General features: G+C 37.6%; 6 protein-coding genes across 15 annotated transcripts in view; 3 read left to right on the top strand and 3 right to left on the bottom strand.

The window, feature by feature from the left end:
• The window catches only part of LOC104804510, a 2,950-nt gene extending 751 nt beyond the window's left edge, over positions 1–2,199 (bottom strand). Inside the window, exons 1-9 of the mRNA XM_010528822.1 lie at positions 2,124–2,199; positions 1,839–1,972; positions 1,521–1,729; positions 1,071–1,370; positions 906–964; positions 731–767; positions 568–639; positions 288–438; positions 48–191 (exon numbers count right to left, since the gene is read on the bottom strand). Coding sequence (XP_010527124.1) covers positions 48–191; positions 288–438; positions 568–639; positions 731–767; positions 906–964; positions 1,071–1,370; positions 1,521–1,729; positions 1,839–1,972; positions 2,124–2,199 — 1,182 coding nt within the window. The remainder of the gene's footprint in view (positions 1–47; positions 192–287; positions 439–567; positions 640–730; positions 768–905; positions 965–1,070; positions 1,371–1,520; positions 1,730–1,838; positions 1,973–2,123) is intronic.
• A 2,102-nt stretch (positions 2,200–4,301) lies between these two features.
• Positions 4,302–7,001, top strand: LOC104804509 (protein TIC 22, chloroplastic). Its single transcript, XM_019201341.1, is given in 6 exon segments — positions 4,302–4,323; positions 4,899–5,257; positions 5,361–5,378; positions 5,380–5,424; positions 5,688–6,111; positions 6,469–7,001. Coding segments are annotated over 5 exon segments (474 nt in total). The 3' UTR covers positions 5,718–6,111; positions 6,469–7,001.
• A 2,501-nt stretch (positions 7,002–9,502) lies between these two features.
• On the top strand, positions 9,503–13,694 carry LOC104803680 (UDP-glucuronate:xylan alpha-glucuronosyltransferase 2). Of its 2 annotated transcripts, none has more exons than XM_010527689.2 (4): positions 9,503–10,024; positions 10,243–10,906; positions 12,435–12,959; positions 13,101–13,694. In XM_010527689.2, the coding sequence occupies exons 1-4, from the start codon at positions 9,818–9,820 to the stop codon at positions 13,523–13,525; spliced, it is 1,821 nt and encodes a 606-aa protein (XP_010525991.1). In that variant the 5' UTR covers positions 9,503–9,817; the 3' UTR covers positions 13,526–13,694. The 2 variants fall into 2 exon arrangements, with proteins under 2 accessions (XP_010525991.1, XP_010525992.1); XM_010527690.1 differs by having other exon boundaries at positions 9,926–10,029.
• A 97-nt stretch (positions 13,695–13,791) lies between these two features.
• Positions 13,792–17,695, bottom strand: LOC104803679 (snRNA-activating protein complex subunit-like). 5 transcript variants are annotated; one of them, XM_010527685.1, is made up of 13 exons: positions 17,394–17,694; positions 17,265–17,309; positions 16,959–17,042; positions 16,655–16,853; positions 16,498–16,564; positions 16,358–16,410; positions 15,961–16,105; positions 15,615–15,703; positions 15,424–15,529; positions 15,230–15,322; positions 14,947–15,072; positions 14,606–14,863; positions 13,792–14,150 (listed from the first exon to the last, which is right to left on the bottom strand). In XM_010527685.1, exons 4-13 carry the CDS (start codon positions 16,828–16,830, stop codon positions 13,872–13,874), a joined length of 1,392 nt encoding a protein of 463 aa, XP_010525987.1. In that variant the 5' UTR covers positions 16,831–16,853; positions 16,959–17,042; positions 17,265–17,309; positions 17,394–17,694; the 3' UTR covers positions 13,792–13,871. The 5 variants fall into 5 exon arrangements, with proteins under 5 accessions (XP_010525987.1, XP_010525989.1, XP_019056939.1 ...); XM_010527687.1 differs by lacking the exon at positions 16,959–17,042 and having other exon boundaries at positions 14,606–14,782; positions 17,394–17,695; XM_019201394.1 differs by lacking the exon at positions 16,959–17,042 and having other exon boundaries at positions 16,667–16,853; positions 17,394–17,695.
• An 850-nt stretch (positions 17,696–18,545) lies between these two features.
• Positions 18,546–21,787, top strand: LOC104803677 (thioredoxin-like 4, chloroplastic). 5 transcript variants are annotated; one of them, XM_010527683.2, is made up of 5 exons: positions 18,555–18,680; positions 18,807–20,182; positions 20,331–20,390; positions 20,630–20,899; positions 21,204–21,592. In XM_010527683.2, exons 2-5 carry the CDS (start codon positions 20,150–20,152, stop codon positions 21,459–21,461), a joined length of 621 nt encoding a protein of 206 aa, XP_010525985.1. In that variant the 5' UTR covers positions 18,555–18,680; positions 18,807–20,149; the 3' UTR covers positions 21,462–21,592. The 5 variants fall into 5 exon arrangements, with proteins under 5 accessions (XP_010525982.1, XP_010525983.1, XP_010525984.1 ...); XM_010527680.1 differs by lacking the exon at positions 18,807–20,182 and having other exon boundaries at positions 18,546–18,680; XM_010527681.2 differs by lacking the exon at positions 18,807–20,182 and having other exon boundaries at positions 18,553–18,680; positions 20,331–20,899; positions 21,204–21,257; positions 21,499–21,787.
• Positions 21,788–22,173: 386 nt separating this feature from the next.
• The window catches only part of LOC104803676 (serine/threonine-protein kinase tricorner), a 5,423-nt gene continuing 4,219 nt past the window's right edge, over positions 22,174–23,377 (bottom strand). The window contains exons 10-12 of the mRNA XM_010527677.2: positions 23,234–23,312; positions 22,715–22,783; positions 22,174–22,464 (exon numbers count right to left, since the gene is read on the bottom strand). Coding sequence (XP_010525979.1) covers positions 22,403–22,464; positions 22,715–22,783; positions 23,234–23,312 — 210 coding nt within the window. The 3' untranslated portion in view covers positions 22,174–22,402. The remainder of the gene's footprint in view (positions 22,465–22,714; positions 22,784–23,233; positions 23,313–23,377) is intronic.

Here is a 23,377-nt window from a genome sequence, read left to right as displayed (position 1 = left end):
TCTTCCGAGGTTATACATTTGTCGAATCACAAGGGATTGATGCCTGCCTGAGGAATGTCGCCTATCTTGATGGTATCAGTGGGGCAGTTCTCCGGTTGGTATTGAAAATCCGGAGGCCCCGAGAAAGGGTTGCACACGAAAGCAAGGCCGGGGAGCGTTGTTGCCTTCAAGGTCGATATGTTTGCATTCACCTGAAAATATTTTGCACATACACGTTAGAGACAAAGAACATGGAAGAAGCTCTGCTACTCTTAATTGAAACGCTGTCCAGATATCGGGTTCAATACCTCGGTAACGAGGTTGTAGATTCCCGAACTAACATCCGACAAGATGGGTTTGGCCGACAGTAGTTCATCGCATGGAAGGATAGAGCTCAAGCTATTGTTTTGAGGGTTCTTTTGGAAACTACTAAAAGCAGCGCAGGTATCGCCGGAGAATCTGAAGTACAAACAAAGAGATATGGAAGTTCGATTCAAGATTCTATGCCCGGGATGCCAATCATCGATACCGCACAGTATAACAGAGGACGGCGACTTGACGACATAATAAAGAAGAGTTTTGGCTTACTTTTCCAGGAAGAAATACACCCCGAAGAACGACCAACACAGAGCAATCAAAAGCCAAGTGAGTATAATCAGCCTGAAATTTTGGGAAACCAAATTTACACTGTAATTACACTGTGATGTATAATCAAATTCAATATTGTATGGAGTTTGCCAAGGACACTTACATGTTAAGCCCTCGTTTGAACCGAAGAACTCCACAAACTGGACAACAGAACACGAAGGAAACAATCAAAGTTTGAAAAGAATAAGCGATACGCAAATACCATATACATGTATAGATTCGATATATATATATATGTATATCGAAAATCTATCTAACATTGTGTAGTCAAGGGTTACCTAAGAGGGAAACAAGAGCAATCACACTCAAGGAAACGATCACGGTTGTCACGGCGTATCTGCAAAAGGACGATAAAAGAACCGAGAATTGTTAGTTTCTTGTATAACAAGGAAGACTGTGTAAATATCGGAGGATTGACGAATGGATCAGAGATCGGATTTTACACAATCCTAAGGGCCTTGTCGATGATGCGTCGGTTCTTCCTGGCTTGTCGTTGGATATTGGCCGCCTCATCGTCGAGTCTCTGCGACGTGGAAGCGAGGAAAACAGAAGCCTGATCGTTGCCGATTCGGTTGTCGAGTGACGATGAGATTCCTGTGTTAGAGCTAAGCCTTGTTATAGCCCCGGTCGTGTTATATATCGTCTCCGAAGCGTCATCTGCCGTATCGATGATGATTTCCACCACTCTCTTGGCCTTGGAATGAAATCTTGCATTTCCCCCGAAAAATACTCCAGATGCAGTTCTGCAAACAACGTGTATGCAACGAATTAGGATAATATCTATAGAATTCAGACCCGCGACGAAATTTTCTGTCGCGACAGGCAGATTGTTTAGATTCTACCACGACAAAGTTTATAAGATTCTTGGGTCATGAAAAACCGAAACGGCTTACAACGCGGAAACTGTGAGGAAGATGGAGAGGAGGAGAGGCTGGAGCTGATAGCATTGGCCGATACAAGGAGGCGTCACTCTCTTCGGCTTCTCGTCATTAGCTCTACGGAAAAACAAACGTGAAGCCAAGAGGAAGCTTCCATACATCGCTCCACACAGAAGCCATGCAACCCCAATTGCATATCCATAGATCCCTGTGAATACCAGAGACTGCACCAAATACGACAAGATAATTATAAATATAATTGAATTTAATGCACCCACCAATGCAATCTCGTGCACGGAGACGTAGTATAATGGAGTTGGTGACGTGACTTACACTCCAATAATGTTTATTGCTGATGTCATAACCCCCTCTGTATTTCTTGAGATTGTCAAGAGGATCAACCCTCACTGTTCGATCATCTTCGAACAATGTTTGGGACACATTTTCCAACTGAAGCAAGCTTCTCCCTAGCAAATTATACGATTGTTATCATCAAATAATGGGAATAATATTCTTGCAAAAATGTATATATATATATATATATATATAAATAGATAGATAACAAATCAAAACAATAGAGTTATCAATATAATACAATGAATGTGCGTAAAAACTCACGAGATGGTGTTATAGTTTGAGATATTGACGAGGCTGAAATTGTTGTGAACAAATTTGGAGCAACGATCAATGTCATTGTGTGAAATTGACAATATTTTTAATTATTTTAAATAAAAGCTATAAGGAGAAAATAAATACAAGAATTATAAAAAAAAACGGGGATTGGTGGAGAAGCATCTTCTATGCACATCTTACGGCCGACTTCCCTGTGTCAAGAAACCCGTGATGAGAAATGTTAGAGCATAAAAATAGTCGAATTTACATACATACATACATACATACATACATACATACATACATACATATATATATATATTATAAACCTATCTCAAATTCTTGCAAGAAATAGAAGATAAATCGTAGTCTATTGTGGTTAATTAGAACAAAATGATTTGGAAAAGGAAATTATCCAATTTGAAATACGGTGGAAAAAAAAAAAGCATACGCATGCATGCATGGATATGACCTAACCCATCAAACAAGGTGATGTCCAGTAATAACCACACAACCACAAATAATGCATTGCATATTTATTTTTATATATATAGATATAGTGCGATATATTATTTTTATCTTTTGGTGAAAAAGTGTAATGTATATTAATTAAAGCCTTTGTTTCCATTACATATATTTTAGGCGGTGTTACTTCGCATGAATGAATTCGCATCTCGATAATAAATTTTAGCAAAACGCATGCTAGAGCCACACGTAGACAAAGGGAAACGAGTATTTAATTAACTCCATAAAAAAATTTAAAAGTAAAATTTAAAAGTAAAAAAAAGTTGCTTTTTGACTTTTCTCTTTCTTTCGTTCGAAGAAACGGTGAGCGAAACTCAAGCTTCTATACGACGTGTCATATACGATTTTGGGACTGTTACGCTGCGTAAAGTGTAATTACAATAAACAAAAAATATCTATTCTCTTTAGGAAACGTTAACAGTTCATTAATATTTATACTTTATATTATAAGATATTATCATTGGGTATTTCTATATATATATATATATATATATGTATTGGTTACAAAGAATACGAACCCCTTCTCTCGTCTTTTAAAATGAATACTTAGTAAAATATTTTAATTAGATACGTCTTTTTCGTATATATAGATATTCAGAATAAAAAGAATACAAATGCCCCACATGTTATTTTTCTTATTTTACATGTAAATAATATGTTTTTTTAAATCAAAATCTGTTATTACAACCATAGAGATCTTTCTCACGATATAAATGCAGAGTTGCAACCACTAAACACATCAAAAACACCACCGGTTTTTTTCTCCATAATAATCGCCATAAAAAACTTAAAAGCTTGCATTTTTTTTTGCGGTTCTAACAATATCGATTATAATTACTGGAAAATCTGTGTGCTGCATCAGGTTTCTTTTTAGTGAAATGTTCAAGAAAAAACATTATAAAAAAATTATATGAAAAATTGTCAGTTAAAAATGAAATTTATCATCAATCGAGTTATACACAACAGAAGTATACTGCAAACCAGATTATATCATTTTCTAAGCGGAAAATATAAATTTCCGTAAGAAAAAATACCTTGGAAATGGCCGAGTTCTTCACCTTCAGCTTCTTCCTCCGGCAAGAAGAATGACCAAATTACAGGTTTATCAGATTATATCATTCACAAAGTCTATAAGAGAGAGAGAGAGAGAGAGAGAGAGAGAGAGGGAGGGAGAGGGACTTCATGGATTCTACAAACATTAATATATAGCGAGACCCAATATCGCCGTGTTTGAACGCCTAAAGGCTACAAAAAGAGAGACGAAAAATAAAATCTGGATGGTCAAAAACTTCAACGGAAACACGTCTCTCTCTCTCTAGATGTTTTATGTTAGGGATTTTCTTTGGCGGCTTCGGAAAAGTTCATAGGAATATTACGCATGCCTATGACCAACTAAACCTCTTTGATCCTAAATTCACATGCAACATAAAAAAAACCCTCTTTGAACCTTCAAACACGCATATATATATATATATATAGAGAGAGAGAGAGAGAGAGATTTCCAACTTAATCCGCTTGATGAAATAGTGCCCTATAATAAAATTATCGTTGTAATAAGAAATTGAATGAAATTGTTAGGATTATATGTATGTTGTGTGTACAAAAGCAATCGCAGGTCATGCGTATGCAGTTGTTTTGTCGGAAGCGTCCGGCCCAAATATGAAGCAGATGAAAGTCAAAGGTTCTGTTCTCGGTCTCCCGTGTCAAGCCAAGCTCATCAATTAATTTATTTGTTTTTCCCAAATTTATTTCGTGTTATATGTGTTTCGGTTCACTCACCTAAAATCTCGTTTAAATTTATTATCCTACTGTTAATTTATAGAAAAAGACTATTGTTTATTTGTCCTCCAATAAAAACTAAATAACGGTATCTCCACATTAATTTCTATCATTTTACTCTATATGATTGTTCAAGACTTATTAATATCACATAGTTAGCCCAATAAAAGAATGACACGTAATATAAGGAAATTTGATGTGTATTTGTAATATATCATTGTTGAAAATTTGCTACCAAAACAAGATGTTTAGTAATGAAATTAACAACGGAATATATTTCTTTATTTATAATTTGCAATGATGTAATAACGCTTTTCAATAAAATATAATTACAATGATTTAACAACGATTTTATAACCAAATAATTTTGTAGCAAATTAGGAATACTTTATCAATGAAAATTATATTTTATATGGAATATTTTAACCGTTGATATAAAGTCACGAAAATGATATTTGTGCGGTGGATGAAACACAGCCCAAAATGCAAAGCCCAAATCTCTCGTCCTCCTCCACCATCACTGCCTCCGCCTCGGCTCCGACCTCCCCGCCCGATTCGAATACACCAAACGCCTCTCCGGAACCCTAACCTCCGCTGCCTTCCGCCACTTCTCGCCTCCTCCTCCACCGTTCGCTTCCGTCTCTCACCCGCAACCCGCCGCCGCAACAACTCCGGCGTTGAGTTCGTCTCAGGTGGTGAAAGCTCTGGTCGGGACGTCGGTTTTCTCCGTCCGTAACACTAACAACGAGGTCGTGCTTATCTCCGATTTCAGTGGCGCCAAGTCCCTCGGGTTGCTATGTTTCCGACAAGAGGATGCGGAAGCTTTTCTTGCTTAGGTTTGCTTTTTGCTTTGTCGACTTTGATTCTGGGATTTGCCTTAACAGGATTGTAGTGGAAAAGTTTTGGAGATTGTGGTCGTTCATGTGATTTTTTGTCCAGGCTCGTTTACGGAGAAGATAATTTGAAATCCAGTGCTAAGGTTGTTCCCATTACTCTAGACCAGGTATTGTCGATTATCATTCCCTGTGATATGTCTCGCAACATAGTCTCTGCGACCTTGTCTGGTTTCTAGTTGTCTGGTTGAGCAGTTGTTCTTCGTTATTAGGCAGAAGCTCTCAGTCGAGCTACTCAAATAGTTAGGTTTGATATCGGAAACGTGATGAAAAAGTACATTCGAAAGTTGTGTTTCGGCTTTTTGCAAGACTGAAAGTTCATGTAATTTGTTACTATACTTACTTAGAATGGGTTGGGTCGTGTCTCATTCAGGACTTACGCGTCCGCCCACCCGAGGCGTGAGGTGGCCGCCTCTGGGATTGGTGCAGGAAATGAAACAGAGAGGATGAAGGAGAACAGGTAGACAAACCGCCATGGATAGTAACAGTAAACTCAGTAGATGGAAAGACAAAGAAGAAGATGAACTGGATGAACATGAGCCATCGCCTCATGGATTGTTTATCGCCATGGTTGCCTTCTGAACTATGCATTTGCACCATTGGATCCCCCTTGTACCCCGGAAAGTGCTTTGATACTAATTTGTTAGAACCCAAAAGGAGATTCTAATAGGAAATTGGTGTCGATACCAAGGAGATAGGCTGATCCGACATTTATCCGATTCCGAGGAATGTCACCTCCCAACTTTGATCAAACCCTTGATGATATTATTCGTCAATAGGAAAACCGTCATATAGAGGTACACATCAGCCTTATAATGGTTTCCTCAATATGTATGTCACAGGGAGGGGCATGGAGATAACAGTAGAAAGAATCGGGAGATTGCCTGAGTCTCGTCTCTGATACCCTAATTCATATTCTTACATCAGGAACATTCATATCGAATGATTCAAAGTAGGAACGATTAGATGATTCAAGATCTATCCCCATTAAGCTTTTTAAAACGTTAAACACTTATTATCACTTTCTCATCATCCTCATCACTGGAAGTAAACTTTTATGAACTCTGTTGAAATCTCCACACTAACGAATGTGACATAGTCGTTAAACACATGTTTATCGTCGTTATCATACCAAATTTTTGTTTCTGAAACAGGTTGGAGGGTCTGGAAGACGTCCTGAAGAAAATCGATCTCTGTTTCTGTAGGCGAGTGAGAGGAACTCGGGCTGGGATGATCTGAGACTCATTCCACCCCGTAGAAGTTACGCCCGTCACGTCCAAGAGGGCGGCTAATGAGTAGCAATTGCCAATTCATCACAGAATAGGAGTGGAAAGTGTACTTGGCTTCCGTTTTCGCGAAAGAACCAGGTAACGAATAAGTTCTTACCTTCAATCCGAGCATTATTTTTTTCCGAAGATGACTTTCCATATTAGTTTAAGTCGGAAAGAAACAGGAACATAAGAGAGATTTCCGGGGAATAAGCTCGACTGCAGTAGGATGGTTTCAACCATAATGTGGTCAGAATTTGAGCAAAACTTTCGACTTTAGTTCCGAATTCGAAGCGAATAAGCTCATCCGATATTGTTTAACTTCGCGGTAACAATCTGCTTAATTATGTCGGATTCTTTGTCATGAACTAAAGTAATCGAGTTCGATTCTCGTTGTAGACAACTACTTCTTTCTTGTTTGAGAGCTAAAGCATTCAAGTTTGCAGTGGCAAATCGAACCAGAATCTGAGTAGTTAGCGTTAGGGCCGGGCCGGGCGGCCACTGAATACTTTCAGCAAAATTGACTTGAATCATATATATCTATACCCAAATTGAATTGGATATAATATATCGAAAGTTATATATTTTTAAATTTCAAAATTGAATATAATATAAAATAATCAAATTTTGAATTTTTTTACAAAGAAGTATTAAAACATAAAATTGAATCTAGACGGAAGGATTATTTTTTATTTAAAACCTAAAAATGTAAATGCAAAAATAATCAGAACCCGGTTATTTATAACGACATGTGGTACTGAAATATCAACCCGAGTTATGATATCATATAATATGATGTTTTGGGTTAATCATATCAAGGAGAAAAGGAGGGCCGATTCAATCAATGTTGTGGGTTAGAGTTTAATTATCAAATATATTTGGTCGACAGATGATAAATCGCGATGGCTTAACCTCCTAATTATCGTATTTTCTGACTTCTCAACTTAAACTAAACTTGATTATAATCAATTTGGTCTAATATTTGATCATCTAATAGTATAATAAAATAATTAATAAAAAGATAATTGTTTTTAATGTGTTGGCATACTAGAAATACATATCATTTCGATAATTTTATCTCAAAATTTTGTTCATTGTAATTTTGCCGTGGTACTAAAATTTGTGTCTCAATAATTTTGCCATAAATATTCACATATATATTGCCATTTATTTCGTTCGAAACTACAATAAATTTGTGTGAAATTGACAATATTTTTAATTATTTTAAATAAAAGCTATAAGGAGAAAATAAATACAAGAATTATAAAAAAAAACGGGGATTGGTGGAGAAGCATCTTCTATGCACATCTTACGGCCGACGTCGATGTCAGCGGACAAGCAAAGACGTTGACGCGAGAACCGAAGTATTGGTGCGTGTCTTTGCTTGACATCGTATCTTTCTGATTTTACCATTATGCCCCTGCTTTTTCCTCAGTATTCTAATTTTTGCTTCAAAATAAATATTTAACAATTTAGTTTATCTTATTTGGGATAATATGGTTGGAGTATCTTACTGGATAGCCGAATTTCTTGAAAACTAATCATTCTACCAAATTCTGGAATAATTAATTATATGAGAAAAGAAAAATAAAAAAAATTGAAAAAGGTGGGATTCAATATGCCACAAGAACTATTTATTTTTTTATATACTACAAGATAAAACAAGAAAGAGAAAAATATTGTCTTTGATAAAGTATAAAACTAAAATTTTTCTTGATGAAAATATTTTTAAAATTTGAAATTTTAGTACATAGATGGCAATGCGTGAGAATTTATCTAATAAATTATATATATATACATATATATAAAAGAGCTTATCCGTGGTCTGAACTAGGGGTGTAAAACGGGCTGGTCCGGCCCAGCCCAGCCCGGCTTTATTGGCTAGAATGCATTGGTATCTGGGTGCATACAGGCTGGAAGGGTAAAGACAGCCTTCGAAGTCTTTCGTCAAATGAAGTTAAAGTGTGGACCGATGCCAGATTCCATTACATTAGCGAGTTTGCTGTCTGGGTGTTCCCAGCTCGGTTACATGTATTTTGGAAAGAAACTTCACAGTTAGCTTACGAGCAATTAAAGAAATGGAGGATCGTTTTTTTTTTTTGCACTGCTCTTTTAGACATGTATGGCAAATGTGGAAATGGTGAACTCTCAGAAATTGTGGTTCAACTCCATGCACTCATGGTTGGTTTATTGGGTCAAGCGGGTTTGTTTCCAGAAGCACTGGTTGTATTGTAATTGCAAAAATGAAGCTAAGGCCATACTTGCAGTATGTGGAGCTCTGCTAAATGCTTGCTCTGTGAAAAGAGAGATCGAGCTTGGGAAGTATGTAGCAAAGAAAATGTATATGTTGGATTTTAGAAATGGAGGGCTTTTTGTGTTGATGTCAAATCTGTATGCAGCAGAAGGAATGGAGAAAATGTAGCCAAAGTTAGGAGGATGATGAAAGTTACAGTAGGGGGGTGGTTATTCGGGTGTTAGTCAAATAAAGAAACGGCAATGTGGGAGGAGTACCTTATCTTATTTAATGAAATTGTTGTTTCCTGTTACATTGCTTAAGGTACTGTTTATTTTTCGTGGATTCTCGACTACTTGGTCTTAGTTCTTCCTTCTTTAACTAGTATCAAATATTGGGTTTTTTCTCCTTTTTTAATATACTTTTAATCGATTTGAACTTATTAGTGATGGGAGCCGGCCCGCGGGTCGGAACCCATTTTACACCCCTAGTCTGAACAAACATAATAGCATCCTTTACACGAGTATTATACCCCCCCCCACTTTTTACGGTCTTGTACTTCAATTCGGTGCACAACCGGCAAAAGGGCAATTATGGAATCCACCAGTAAAAGCTTCCAGCATATATATATATATATATTATACATAATAATAACATTATCGCACGCTATTTATAATATTTACTGAAAACTAATACAGAGCCTTGTTTTGGAGTAAAGGAAAATCCTTTTTTTGACACGTGTTTTTCATAGTGGTCTGATTCACTAATACAAACAATTTTGCCAATCACTCAAAATCTCTCCACCTTCATTAAGATATCACCATGATTTCCTGATTTCTCTTCCTTAACCTCCTCCGTTTGTAAGTTCATTGCATTAATTCACCATATGTTTATATAGTGCATATATATACACACACAAAACCATATACCCTTTGAGCAACAAACGCCCAGAGAGAGAGAGAGAGAGACTTAAAGAGGGGAGAGCTTGCTAGAAGAGAAGAAATGGGGGACAAATCTTGGTTCAGACAGGCGACGACGACAATGATGAAGATGGCTCCTTCGAAATCGGCGTTGATACGTTTCAACCTCGCCTTGTTCGCTCTCTCTTTCCTTTTATACACAGCGCTTCTCCTTCGGCCTTCTTCTTCGGTTTACTTCGAGAATGCGGCTTCCCTCGTTGGCTGCTCCTTCCGCGAATGCCATCCCAAGGTAAGGTGAGCTTAAGTTTGAACGTGGAATCATCCGAATTTTGTGTCTCCAAAAGCATAGGTTTCGATATATATTCTCTCGCGTTCATACAAGATAAAGGTTCAATTGCTTGTTTGATGTTGAAGAGGTCTTCAATTGTGATATTCTAACAAGCGTTACACTTTATTTGTATGAGTTTTATTCGTTTCTTGATATTTGAATCTTGGTATATGTTATAGGTTGAACGAGGAGTGAAGATGCAAGAACTCATGGAAGATAGCCAGATAAACAGCGGAGATTTACAAACGTCGAACAAAACCACCGATTTGACGAAAGTGGAGGTGCCAAGCTTCATGAAAGGAATTCTAAAAAAGGTGTTTGGAAGGCCGAGGATCGGGATGGTGAACATGGATGATGCCAACACAAGCGAATGGAAACACTACGGAGAAACGATACCAATACGCTTTGATCGCGTCTCGGACCTCTTCAAATGGCAAGACCTTTTCCCTGAATGGATAGACGAAGAGGAAGAAACCGATGTGCCCACTTGCCCCGAGATCCCTATGCCCGATATCACGTCCTTAGACAAAATGGACGTCATAGTAGCGAAGCTCCCATGTAATTATCCCGAAGAAGGGTGGAGAAGGGAGGTGGGTAGGTTGCAAATGCACCTCGCGGCGGCTAACTTGGCCGCCAAGAAAGCGAAGAGGGATTGGAGATGGAGGACGACGGTGGTGTTTTGGAGCAAATGCAGACCGATGATCGAGATTTTCCGGTGCGATGATTTGGTAAGAAGAGAAGGAGATTGGTGGTGGTATAGACCGGAGGTTGTAAGGTTGCAACAAAAGCTTGATTTGCCGGTTGGCTCTTGCAATCTCGCTTTGCCCTTGTGGGGACGTCAAGGTAATTTTCCTTCTTCCTTTTTTTTTTTCCTGCAATGGTTTAGATACAAACATTAACCTAAACATTTGAATGAACAAAAAAAGAACAAAAGAAATTGAAAATAAATTGTGTTTCATCGTTACAAATTTCAGGAAAAAGGGCAAGTTTGTGTGGCAATGATTATAGCGTAACGATGATTTTTATCATATAATAAAGTTCAAAAGCATAATTATTAAATCTATTAAATAACCAAAAATACGTTTCAAGATCAAAAGGAAAGTGAAAATGACAATGTAACTTAAAGTCTCAACTGCTTAATAAAAACAATCCATATTTTTGGTGCATTTGCTGTTTGATTAATTGTCTGAGCCAATAAGATACGCAGTGGTTGAGTTTTAGGTGTGTCTTTTACTAACCACTAATCAAACTTGATTATCACTCTAATCAATCTTCTATTTTTTTTAATATAAACATTTTGTAATTAGCAATTTTTTTTTACGAATCAATATCTAGGGTGCAAATTTCCAACTACACATGTGGTATGAATTAAAAAACAAAATAAATAAGAAAATGTTTTTTTAGCACCGGCAAGAATAACTAGTGAGTTATGATAGTAATTAGTAATGCATCCTTGATATATATGTACAAATAATTTGTTATCAAATAACTTTCTTATTAAGGTTAAAGATTATATACATATCTCATTGTTTCAACACAAGTAGATGAAGTTAAATTGCTTTAGTGCATGCTAATTTATGAATGGATAGTAGTTCAAATTTTAAAAAAATTAAGGGAAGCTAAAAACAATAGTGAGAAATAACTAAAAAACCAAAGTTATTGGAAAAAATTGAATTGTTAGGATATTATACTTCAAATGACACATTTTTTTTATTGGACTACAAAATTTATATTAATATACTAAAATTTCATCTTAAAAAATCCAAGTTCTTCCTAACATGTTTTTTTTTTTCAATAGAAGGAAATAGAAAACTTTGTCACCCAATTCATCATGACATCCTTTACAAAAGTTTAAGATAATATTAATTTACAATATTTTTTAAATGAAAGACATCATGACCATATGACCAAATGTCTTGCTTGTCTTCGCAATTAAAACTTTGGTGTGGACCAAAGTTTTTATATGTCCCACCATTGGAACTATTTAAAAAAAAAAATTATATTCTACTGTTGGAAAAAAATATTCACAAAACTCTTAAATTGGATATCCAAAAATTGGGTATTCATACGACAAACAAAACGAAATCCGATAGTTTCAGATATTTTAATTCTATAAATTTTAATTTTATTTTTAAAAATAAATTGTTAACCTTTTACCACTTAAAAATTTATGAACTTAAAGTTATTAAGTTAAAAAAAATCAGATCAATAAAATTTTAAAATCAACTCTTCATATGTTATAAACTTAAAAATCACCTAAGTTTTCTAAAATCTATGAACGCAAACGGTAATCATTCGGAATATATCTCATCCAAACGTACGTACTTTCATCTTAAAAATAACACCTAACAACAACGATGATATATAACAGGGACCGACGAAGTATACGACGTATCGAAAATGGAAGCGATGACGAAGACACCGAGACGCGAAGCCTATGCGACGGTGTTACATTCCTCGGAGGCTTACGTATGCGGCGCCATCACACTCGCACAGAGCCTCTTTCAGACAAAAACTAAACGAGATCTTGTCCTCCTCCACGACAACTCAATCTCACGGTCGAAACTCGACGCCCTCGCGGCCGCCGGGTGGCAGCTCCGACTCATCAGCCGTATACGAAACCCCAGAGCCGAAAAAGACTCTTACAACGAGTATAACTACAGCAAGTTTCGGCTTTGGCAGCTCACGGAGTATGATAAGGTCGTGTTTATCGACGCCGACATAATTGTTCTGCGTAGTTTGGATATTCTCTTCTACTTTCCCCAGATGTCGGCGACCGGAAACGATGTTTGGATCTTCAACTCTGGTGTGATGGTGATCGAACCCTCGAATTGTACGTTCCGTACGCTCATGAGCCAACGTAACGATATTGTTTCGTACAACGGTGGAGACCAAGGTACGCACGGGCTTTTCTTGTCTTTTTCTTGTTTCCAATTACTTGATCAATCGATTGATTCCATGAGCAAAATAGGTTATTTATAGACTTATAAACATCTATGAAACACATCACTAACTTTGAATCATTATCACAAAAAAGGCTATCTCAACGAGATCTTCGTATGGTGGCACCGTTTGCCTCGACGCGTAAACTTCCTGAAGAACTTTTGGTCCAACACGACACTCGAAACCAACCTGAAGAACCATCTCTTCTCGTTGGATCCACCGAAACTGTACTCAATCCACTACCTGGGTTGGAAGCCATGGCTATGCTACAGAGACTACGACTGCAACTTCGACGTCGAGGAGCAGCTCGTTTACGCGAGTGACGCAGCTCACGAGCGCTGGTGGAGGGTTCACGACTCGATGGGAGAAGGGTTACAAAGGTTCTGTAGGCTGACCAAGCGGCGGCGAACGGAGCTGAATTGGGAGAGGAGGAAAGCGAGGCTTAGAGGGTCGAGTGATCGCCATTGGAGGATCAATGTTACCGATCCTAGACGTCGAAAATCTTATTTGATAGATTAGGGTTTTGCATATGTATATATATGCATATATATACGTACTACTATTCCGTACGTTCTTCTCCTCTTATGTATTACTTTCTTTGATTGATGTATTTCATTTTTTGGGTTAATTTTAATTTGTGGTTTGGCTTTAGCGTTTCAAGGGAATTCGGATATTTTCGTTTCAGTTATGTGATACAAATATATATATATATATATATCGTTCCCTCCTCTGTTTTTCGTTGGTATTATTTTTTCTTGTTCATGTCAAAATGAATATATTTGGAATTATATGAAAAATTTATAGGTTGAATTCAGTTTCATGCAATTTAGACAGATAATTTCCGTTGGCAACCAAAAAGGATCCCTTACTCGTAAACATAATCATAGACAGGGAAGTGACAAGACAAAGGCCCTTCCTCTGAGTGGAGAAGGGAAAAACAAAAGCTGCAGAAGTAGCATGGATTCTTCTTTGTCCACTTGTTGTCCGCCGCGAATTTGGTAGCTCTGTAGATCTTGCAGACTCCGCATTTCACGACAACCCGCTTCTGTTGATATGCGACTCTCGGATAAACCGCTCTGTCGCGATCGTCTTCGGGGTGAATCAGTCTCATGTCCCGTATAACTATCATGTGCTTGCAGTCTCCCTGCATCAGATATGGTTTCATTAAGCAATGTTTGTACCTGAATTTTGGGTTCTCATGGCTATCCATCCCACAGGTACCCGAAAGTCGGGTACTCGACCGAGGTGAGATCGAGTACAAGTTAGTCACCCATGAGAAATTCAGCCGATAAGTAATCGTATATGCGGGTAACCCCAACAGAGGGGAGGGGGACAAGGAGAAGGGAGAGAAAGGAGTGAGGGCGTCGCGAGGGGGTGAGAAGTCGGTAACTATGTGGTTGGAAGATGGTAGAGTTAAGTTGGGGCGAAACACGAGGCAAAATTAGGGTTTCGTTCGAGAGAGGGCGAGACGACGTTTCAAAACTCGGGAACCGACCCATACCGTACCCACCCTTTTAGCTTTGCAAAAGGATGGCTAAACGAAGGACAAGAGGAGGCATTCACTCATTACGGGATCAGAGGGATATACCGAGAGCTTACCTGGTGACAGTAAAGATAACTCGCACCGAGTCTGAAGCTCAAGTCACAGAACCGTGTGGTTTGCATTTCCGTGGCACTGAAGTGAGGTAGATCCAGTTTCACTTCCTTTGACAACAACTTATGCTTCCGGTGTATTTCACCAGCTGCAATGCATTCCCATTTCCTCAATGCTTCATCCTTTGAATGCCAAAGCCAATCGAGTATGGGTTTGCTGTAATCTATTGCTAATGGATTCCTTAAATCATTGTAAAAAATATCCTAAAAAAGAAAAACGTTTGGGTAAATCAAAAGAGGAACTAATATGGCCGTCGTCGAATAAGAGTTGAATAGATTCTTCTTACTTCTATGAGGAAGTATCCAGATGGATCATATTTCCCAGCCTTTGTCATCGCCTGATCCGTACGACAATGTATTTTGTCCTTCAGTTCGGTTAACTTCTGTCGTCCTAGAACCAAGAATTCTTGGGTCTAAACAGAACACCACACATGCATTAGTAGAGTTACATACGAATTGCCTCTATTTTTTATCTTCTATTGACCATTATGCATGGACGAAGAGAAGGGTATCGGCAAAGAGGGTTCATCTAACAATACAAAGTTCACAGAAGTTCATAGACTGAAGTACCTTCGATTTGCCGCTGTTATATATTTCTATACACAGAATGACTTCAGGAACTCGCATGTCCAGTGGGTCTTTAATGTATGGTGGCTTCAGGAGCTGTGTACAGAGAGGATAATAAGTAGAACGCAAAATAAAACACGATGATTGCAAGGAGTTCAGATGGCTAATGGTCAAATGAAAGTGCATGGAAGAGTCACTTGATTCATGGGCAAAACCTTTGCTGCGTGATTTGTGGAACTAAGTGATTGCATCCTCTCGAACCCTTCAGAAGAAGCAGTCACAGATTTGACATTTTCACAAGATCTGAATGAATATCGAAACACGATATTAGCACAAACCAGAAAAGACGTATCAGCAAATTGAAAACTATGCAATCTTAAACACATACTTTAGGCAGTGCAGCCTCACAGTCGCTTTTTCCTCTTCCTGCATTTTCTTAATTTGGGCAAGTTGCTCCACTTTTGTGAGAAAATATTCCTACGAACAAAAGTAACAGAACAAGTGAATGTGTCCAATATGCATGAAATTAATATTCACAACTTTCACTCCTTGTCGAAGCATGCCACCTTAATCTTGTAATCAGACCAACAACTTAACAACAAAAGAGTTTGCGGTACAACACTACCGATGTAGAGAAAGATAAGCTGTCAACGCGACAAAAGAAAACCAGTGTGCATGATATGATTTCAAATGCTAACTATCAGCCATGCCAAAATCATTACACGTATACTCACCTCACTCTTCTTTTCTGCCTTCTTCATTCTCTTCTTAGGTTTCGTTCCACTCGAGGACTTCAAGGAAGGTGCATTGTTTGCTATTTCCGCACCATTTACCAAGTTAACACCTTCATCACTCGACACTTTCTGATCGCAGTCACTTCTGAACAAAGAAGAAAGCGGTGTTCTTATATCGAAAAAGAACAATACTTGTTAGAATTTCATAGATGTATTGGGAATACATAAAGGAATAAGAGTGCCGGAAATAAGAATCAAAACCAGTCGAGAATGGGCATAAACATGACTAACCTACAAGCTGATACAAAACCCAATTAAAAATTCCGTGTTACAAATGATTCACATGAGAAGGGGAATTATTTCTTAAAAACGAGAAACAACTGCCAAAATTCCTTACAGATGAGAAGTACTGGAAGGTTGTTCCAAGAAATTTTGAGAATCTACATCCTCCTGAAATAGAATCAAGAACCAACAATTAACTATTCTCAGAAAAGATTGAAAAACAAAAGAAGCAAAACCAAAGATCCAGCCATATACCCGGAAAGCTTCCTTCATAGCTGTCTCTGTGAGTTCTTCCTCAGTATAAAGTTTGAGGCCGCCGGTCCTGCATCATAGTTCCACCATCACATAATGTGTATATATAGGTGATTCCAACTTTGATTGAACAGTAGCATAGAGATATGTGAATACATACGAAACATCATACTGCTGCGTGTAGGAAGAAGAATTCGCAGACAAGTACGTTTCCAAATCCTGCATCAGAAGGTGAAGAGAATTGTGGAACTCGGGGACTGTTGAAAGAGGTCCCACCATGTTAGGCAGATAGATAGGGCCTCCTCTTGGTACCCCTGAGGTCTCTTCACTCTCCATTTTCTTCCGATTTCAAGGAGCTCCTAGATGAACACAACGGGCAAACTCTTATCATAAATTGGACGGAAAATGAGAAACCGAAGCAGATCGAAGGCAGTATTCAAAATCTTTGCGAGCGAGAAAGATACTGAATCAGTCAGGATTTTGCCGAAGACGGTCAGAGATCGAATAAGAGTGGGCTCAACAAGAGCAAGGGTGTCTAGGTTCAATCCCTGTCAATTCAACGTACTCAAAATCCTCAGCATTGTTCATCTTTCTGTAAATGAGGACATTTAACCAATAGAACTTCGGCATCCTCAAATTATCTGAAGGACCCTTTTCATATGTGAAACTGAATCCAAACAAGCACCATGAATTTGAGGAAATGACAAACTAAAACCCAGAACTCAAGCATATCAGCAACATTTTATTTCTTAAACTATGACTGACAATACCTTGTGAACGTCAATGCAAGGACGAAATCTGCAGCCGAGAGGATCCTGCAAGAAGAAGAAACCTCAGAATTACACAACAAATCTAAAAATTAGCAATAAGAGCGAGAACTAAAGACGAACAAGACATACGTTTGGACGGGAAAGAAGACAAGGGTTGGGAGAATCTGAGATGACGCTTCGGAGATGTACCAGACGAGGAGCTCAGATTGTTCTGGAACCAGGCTTCATGCATAATTGATTCACTGACTGCACGAGAGGGCAAATTTAGGGTTTTCCGGAAACCATACGCGCTTTTTTTTTATATTTTTTTTTTGGTTGTAGCAGAAGATGCGACGGGGAAGAAAAAGAACGTCATGAAGTTCGTCTCGAACGAAGAGGCTCCATGATCGGCGAGTATCAGCCGGACAAAATCTTCTTTTAAAGTACATAAAGAGAAGATGACGACCGAGAAAACGAAATCTTCCACTATAAATGTTTATTTCTTAAAGTGATTTTTAATAGTTAAGGTGCACTTGCTAAAAAAAAAAATATTTAATTAATTATTATATTTGATTCAAATTAAATAAAACTTTATATAATTTAGTTCCATTTGATTTAATTTTACATAATTGATATGAGTTAAAGAATCGATTACTTTAGATTTTGAAAATATATATCCAATTAATTTTATATTAGATTTGGTTTGAATGATGTTATATACGTATTATTTAATCCGGTTTGTTTAGATTTCAGGTAAGCTGATAATAATTGATGTCAAACAATTCTAACCTTAAAAAGAACATAATCCCCTGACTAGTGATTTGTTTCAGGTTCGGTTCAGAAATTATTCGGTTCATTTAATTCTATAAAAATATATACTAATTAATTATTATACTATATTCGGTTTAATTCGGTTTTGATTTCATTTTTATTAAAAAAATATTTTTTTTGAAAAAAATTCATTTTTTTCGGGATTTTTAATATTCAATTTGCTTCGATTTTTAATTGAATTATAATTATTTTTAATAATGCACATATATATATATTTAATATTTACTATGTATATATATATGAATTAGTAAATATCTCTTATATTTTTTTTGTTTTTAATTAAAATTAAGACCATATCCGCCATGTTCCGTCAACTAATTTAACGCCTTTATGTCAAAATCGATGAATTGATTTTATTTTGAAAGTTAGAAAAATTCAATATGAATATATCATTTATTAGGAATTTGTTTTGGTATTTTACCTAAAAACAAATATTGATAATTCTCAGATAAAATGAAGTGTAATCTCGGCTGGATGTATATGGCCACTAAATAACGTATGGATATCTATCCTGAGACACACACTCTCTCTCTCTCCACGGCAGCATTCACTCTCGCTCGGTCGTCTCTCTCGCCGTCGGCGTCGCTCCCTCCCTCCCTCTCTCTGGTATGTGCTTCTTCTATTGTCTCTGAGGGATTCTCTTTTACTGCCTGAGCTTTTTGTTTCATTTTCTTTCATGGGTTTGGTGTTTGGGAAGTAATCCTGGTTTTACCGTTTTTGGTGATCGCATAGTTGTGGGTTTTCTCGGAACCCCTTCCACAACAGCATTTGTAGTTTTGTTGCCTTCCTATGGGCAATCTATTATGTCTCAAGGGAGGTCTGTTCGTGTTCTCGCCGATAATGCTGGCTTTGAGTGGGTTCTCATGTGAAAAATGCTATTCTCTCGATGCATTCTAAGTTTGGAGGCTTGAAATCAGCAGAATACTTATTTAGAGATTCGAAAAAGAAAAACACCGTGTCCTGGAATGCAGTGATTGGTGCATATGGCCAAAATGGCCTCAAAGAAGATGCAATGCATGCTTTCATGTAACTGCTCGAGGTCAATGTAGAAATTGGTGCTGTAACTATCACCAGCCTTGTTTCTGCTCGTGTTTGTTATGAATCCACATGCAAATAAGGTGTAGTCAGCCTGACAGCGATCTTTTCAAGCTATGCTGTGAAAACGGAATATGGATATCGTGGTAGTGTATCTTTCTAGGATGCAATGGTTGAGTGTGAAACTAGACGTGGTAGCTATGGCCGGAATTCTCCACGGGTTTTCCAACTGTGGTAACATCGACTTCGAGATTTCTTAACATGCTTATGCCATCAAAAGCGGCTTATGCACTGATTCGCTGGTTATGAATGAGCTGATAACTATGTATTCTAACTCTGATAGTGTGGATGCTATGCTGATTTTGTTTGAGGAGATAAAATAGTAGCCTCTTATTGGCTAGAATGCATTGGTATCTGGGTGCATACAGGCTGGAAGGGTAAAGACAGCCTTCGAAGTCTTTCGTCAAATGAAGTTAAAGTGTGGACCGATGCCAGATTCCATTACATTAGCGAGTTTGCTGTCTGGGTGTTCCCAGCTCGGTTACATGTATTTTGGAAAGAAACTTCACAGTTAGCTTACGAGCAATTAAAGAAATGGAGGATCGTTTTTTTTTTTTGCACTGCTCTTTTAGACATGTATGGCAAATGTGGAAATGGTGAACTCTCAGAAATTGTGGTTCAACTCCATGCACTCATGGTTGGTTTATTGGGTCAAGCGGGTTTGTTTCCAGAAGCACTGGTTGTATTGTAATTGCAAAAATGAAGCTAAGGCCATACTTGCAGTATGTGGAGCTCTGCTAAATGCTTGCTCTGTGAAAAGAGAGATCGAGCTTGGGAAGTATGTAGCAAAGAAAATGTATATGTTGGATTTTAGAAATGGAGGGCTTTTTGTGTTGATGTCAAATCTGTATGCAGCAGAAGGAATGGAGAAAATGTAGCCAAAGTTAGGAGGATGATGAAAGTTACAGTAGGGGGGTGGTTATTCGGGTGTTAGTCAAATAAAGAAACGGCAATGTGGGAGGAGTACCTTATCTTATTTAATGAAATTGTTGTTTCCTGTTACATTGCTTAAGGTACTGTTTATTTTTCGTGGATTCTCGACTACTTGGTCTTAGTTCTTCCTTCTTTAACTAGTATCAAATATTGGGTTTTTTCTCCTTTTTTAATATACTTTTAATCGATTTGAACTTATTAGTGATGGGATTTCTGTTTATATGCCAGATTACGCATCCGTGGAGAGAGGATTGCGTGGAAATTCGATTAGATCGTCTGGATTATCGGGTATATATTGCTGGTCTCGACTTTAATATTCAATGCAAAAACATAGTAGTCTTCATGCTGGATCCTTCTCAAGATTTGGCTGGAAATCTGATAGATGGCATGATTCGACAAAGACTAGCGTGTTTCCCCCATGGTTTTCCAGCAGCAATAGAGTTAAATTTTCCTTTTTGAGAGCCAAACCCCCATGTCTCAGCATAAAGATCGGTCTGGAGATTTCACTCAAAACTCACAAATTTCAGCCTGGGGTGACTAAAAGCGTGGCTGATGAGAACCACGGGGAGCTATCTGATGAAGATGACGATCTTTGCCCCGTTGAATGTGTTCGTGAGTTCAAGACAGACGAAGAGTTTCAGAGAATCCTTGAAAAAGCCAAAGAAGCCAGTTCTTTAGTCGTGGTTGATTTCTATCGCACTTCCTGTGGGAGCTGTAAATATATAGAGCAAGGTTTCTCAAAACTCTGCAAGGGATCCGGTGACCAAGAAGCGCCAGTTATCTTCCTTAAGCATAATGTGAGTACTTTTTAGCTCTCATCTCGATGGAAACATGCACAAATCTATCTAAAGTCTTGTGAATAACTAAAGGCATTGAGAAATCCTAGAACATGGTGATTCTGTAGAGGAATAGGACAACTTCTACCGGTTCCCTTTACTCTATATTTGGGTTCTCTTGATCTTATAGCTTTGATTATAAGATCACAATCTTCACCATCTGTTAGTGTCACTGTTTTTATGCTGAGATATCTTTGGTTAATGCCGATATGGTGACCGGCAGAAACTGCAATAAGATTTATTCTTAGGTGCAAAGCTTCTGCAGGTAATCGATGAATACGATGAGCAATCGGAAGTTGCTGAAAGGCTCCGAATCAAGGTAACGTCCTGTGGTACAAAGCTACGAGCCTTTCTTCACGAATCAAGTGGTATGTCGGTCGCTTGGAGTTTCAATTGGATTCACAACCGTTGCTTCGATATCTCTTCTGGGATTCAACTTTACGTATTCCACTCTCATATTGAGAAATGCATCAGGGAGCAAATTATTTTAGTTCCCATCTTCTGGTATCTGTCCCGTCTTTAGTATTAGAATAACGAATGGTGAAGTTTGATGAATGCAGGCCGTTCCCCTGTTCCACTTCTACAGAAACGGAGTATTGTTGGAAGCATTTGCAACCAGAGAAAAGGAAAGGATTGACACTGCCATTTTCAAATATACATCCTCCAAATGTTCCGACACATTGGAATAAACAGGTTACTGTTTGTCTTTCCAAATGAGAAGCCATTTATGAATATGTTTGTATGTGTTGTGTCCCTGAAACGGCCTTATATTTTTTGTTGTTGCAAGTCTAAGGATTCTTACTAAATAATGAGGGATCATTTTCCAGGATGACATTTTGGTCTCATCAACTTTATCTTGAACTCTTAGGGGACCCACACGCCTTTCATTTTGTCAGTCTTATATGTTTTCGCAGCCTGCATCAACAACTTTTACATGTGTTTTCCTTAGCAAGCTGATGCTTCTGCTGTTGAGTGGGTCGTCACAGAATAAAATAAATAAATAATGTTCAGATATCTTTCCAAAACAATTTGCAGTGAATTGAAATATCTTTGTAAAACAATTTGCAGTGTGTTTCTTCTACCAGGTTAAAACATTCTGCAGCATAAGCGCAAGCATGTAATTTCCTATAAAATAATCACCCTTAAGGACACATTCATTGCTGCTGGAGTAGAAACACTTGGTATTTTTATAATAATGGAATAATCTCATATTGAAATGTAAGGAGCTTATTGGGTAAAATGTTATAAAACATGAATGACATTTATTGCCCCAATGCTTTACAGTTTCCCTTATGCCACCACACCTTTAACACAAAAAGAAAAAAAGAAGCCCAAACCAGATTATAAATCAGCCATAAGTCTCCCCCCCATCGTCCCCCATTGCCTTTTCCGTTTAAAAAGAAAAACACTTGTCCAAGGTGATCATCACAAATGATTAAAAATAAAAAAACTTGAACTGTATTCTCAAGATTTGGAATTCGATTCATCTCCTTCGGGTACTGCAGGTCCTTGCATATTGATTTGACCTGAATCACGTAGACAGAAAAGTATATGGGAAAACCAGTGATATATGAATTTCTAATTTTGGCTTCTAAAAAGTAGATTTGCAGACGAAGCCATTTTCACCAGGTGTAAAGACTTCTTAGAGCTCATTCAAGCCTTCAGTTGAATAAAAAAAAGAGTAACATTTAAAGCTTTTCACAAACTAAAAGTTGTTTCGTATTTCGACAAGGCATAAACAGTTAATCATCATTTGAACGATCTGAGATTACGTACCTAACAACGATATCAGCGATGGTGCATCCGATGATCCATTTGGTCTCACGCTCATGCCTGTGCCCGTGTCTGCCAGTTCATGAACAAATAGATGCATTCAGTTCAGTGATTTTCCTTTTTTGAGGGTCAAAAGGTTATTCATCACTCACCCAAAAATCTCCAAACGTATATAGTTTGCACTCATGATCTTGCAGAGATGAAAAAGTGCCTAAACCACTAAGACCACGAGATTTGTACGGTCCATTAATATTTATTTAAGTTTCTATATACCATATAGTTATTATCTTACTTCCAAGACAGAATAGAATTTAGACCTAAATCAGCTACAAGGCAAGTAAAAATAAATTAACTTTATAAAGAAACCCGTTCTTTTTATCGGTCGACAAAACCATATAATAGAAAGCGAGCCCAATAGGAAAGCATCAACAAGACATTTAAAATTGAGAACACATCGTCGTTAGTAGAGCCAAAGAGTGTGCACATATACCAAAAGGAAAAGGATATAAATTTGAAGGTTACCTGTGCTTTCCATCGATCTAACAATGTCCGACTTCTTAAATGTAAATCCTATGAAATTGGTGTCTTTAGACGTCAGCATCTGTTCAACCAAATGCAAAAATGAGCATCAAATTGTTTAGGTAGGAAGAGAACGAAAGATAACAG

The sequence above is a fragment of the Tarenaya hassleriana genome, unplaced genomic scaffold (assembly GCF_000463585.1).
Source record: "Tarenaya hassleriana unplaced genomic scaffold, ASM46358v1 Cleome9, whole genome shotgun sequence".
NCBI classification, from domain to species: domain Eukaryota; kingdom Viridiplantae; phylum Streptophyta; class Magnoliopsida; order Brassicales; family Cleomaceae; genus Tarenaya; species Tarenaya hassleriana.
This window is presented reverse-complemented; position numbering and strand designations above follow the sequence as displayed.

Coding starts and splice junctions, on each gene's coding strand:
- LOC104803680 (XM_010527689.2), top strand. CDS start 9,818: ATGGGGGACAAATCTTGGTTCAGACAGGCGACGACGACAATGATGAAG. Junction 10,025..10,242: donor TCCGCGAATGCCATCCCAAG/GTAAGGTGAGCT, acceptor TATATGTTATAG/GTTGAACGAGGAGTGAAGAT. Junction 12,960..13,100: donor GTACAACGGTGGAGACCAAG/GTACGCACGGGC, acceptor ATCACAAAAAAG/GCTATCTCAACGAGATCTTC.
- LOC104803679 (XM_010527685.1), bottom strand. CDS start 16,830: ATGGAGAGTGAAGAGACCTCAGGGGTACCAAGAGGAGGCCCTATCTAT. Junction 16,565..16,654: donor ACGCAGCAGTATGATGTTTC/GTATGTATTCAC, acceptor ACTATGATGCAG/GACCGGCGGCCTCAAACTTT. Junction 16,411..16,497: donor CTATGAAGGAAGCTTTCCGG/GTATATGGCTGG, acceptor ATTCTATTTCAG/GAGGATGTAGATTCTCAAAA.
- LOC104803677 (XM_010527678.2), top strand. CDS start 20,423: ATGCAAAAACATAGTAGTCTTCATGCTGGATCCTTCTCAAGATTTGGC. Junction 20,900..21,203: donor TTATCTTCCTTAAGCATAAT/GTGAGTACTTTT, acceptor AAGCTTCTGCAG/GTAATCGATGAATACGATGA.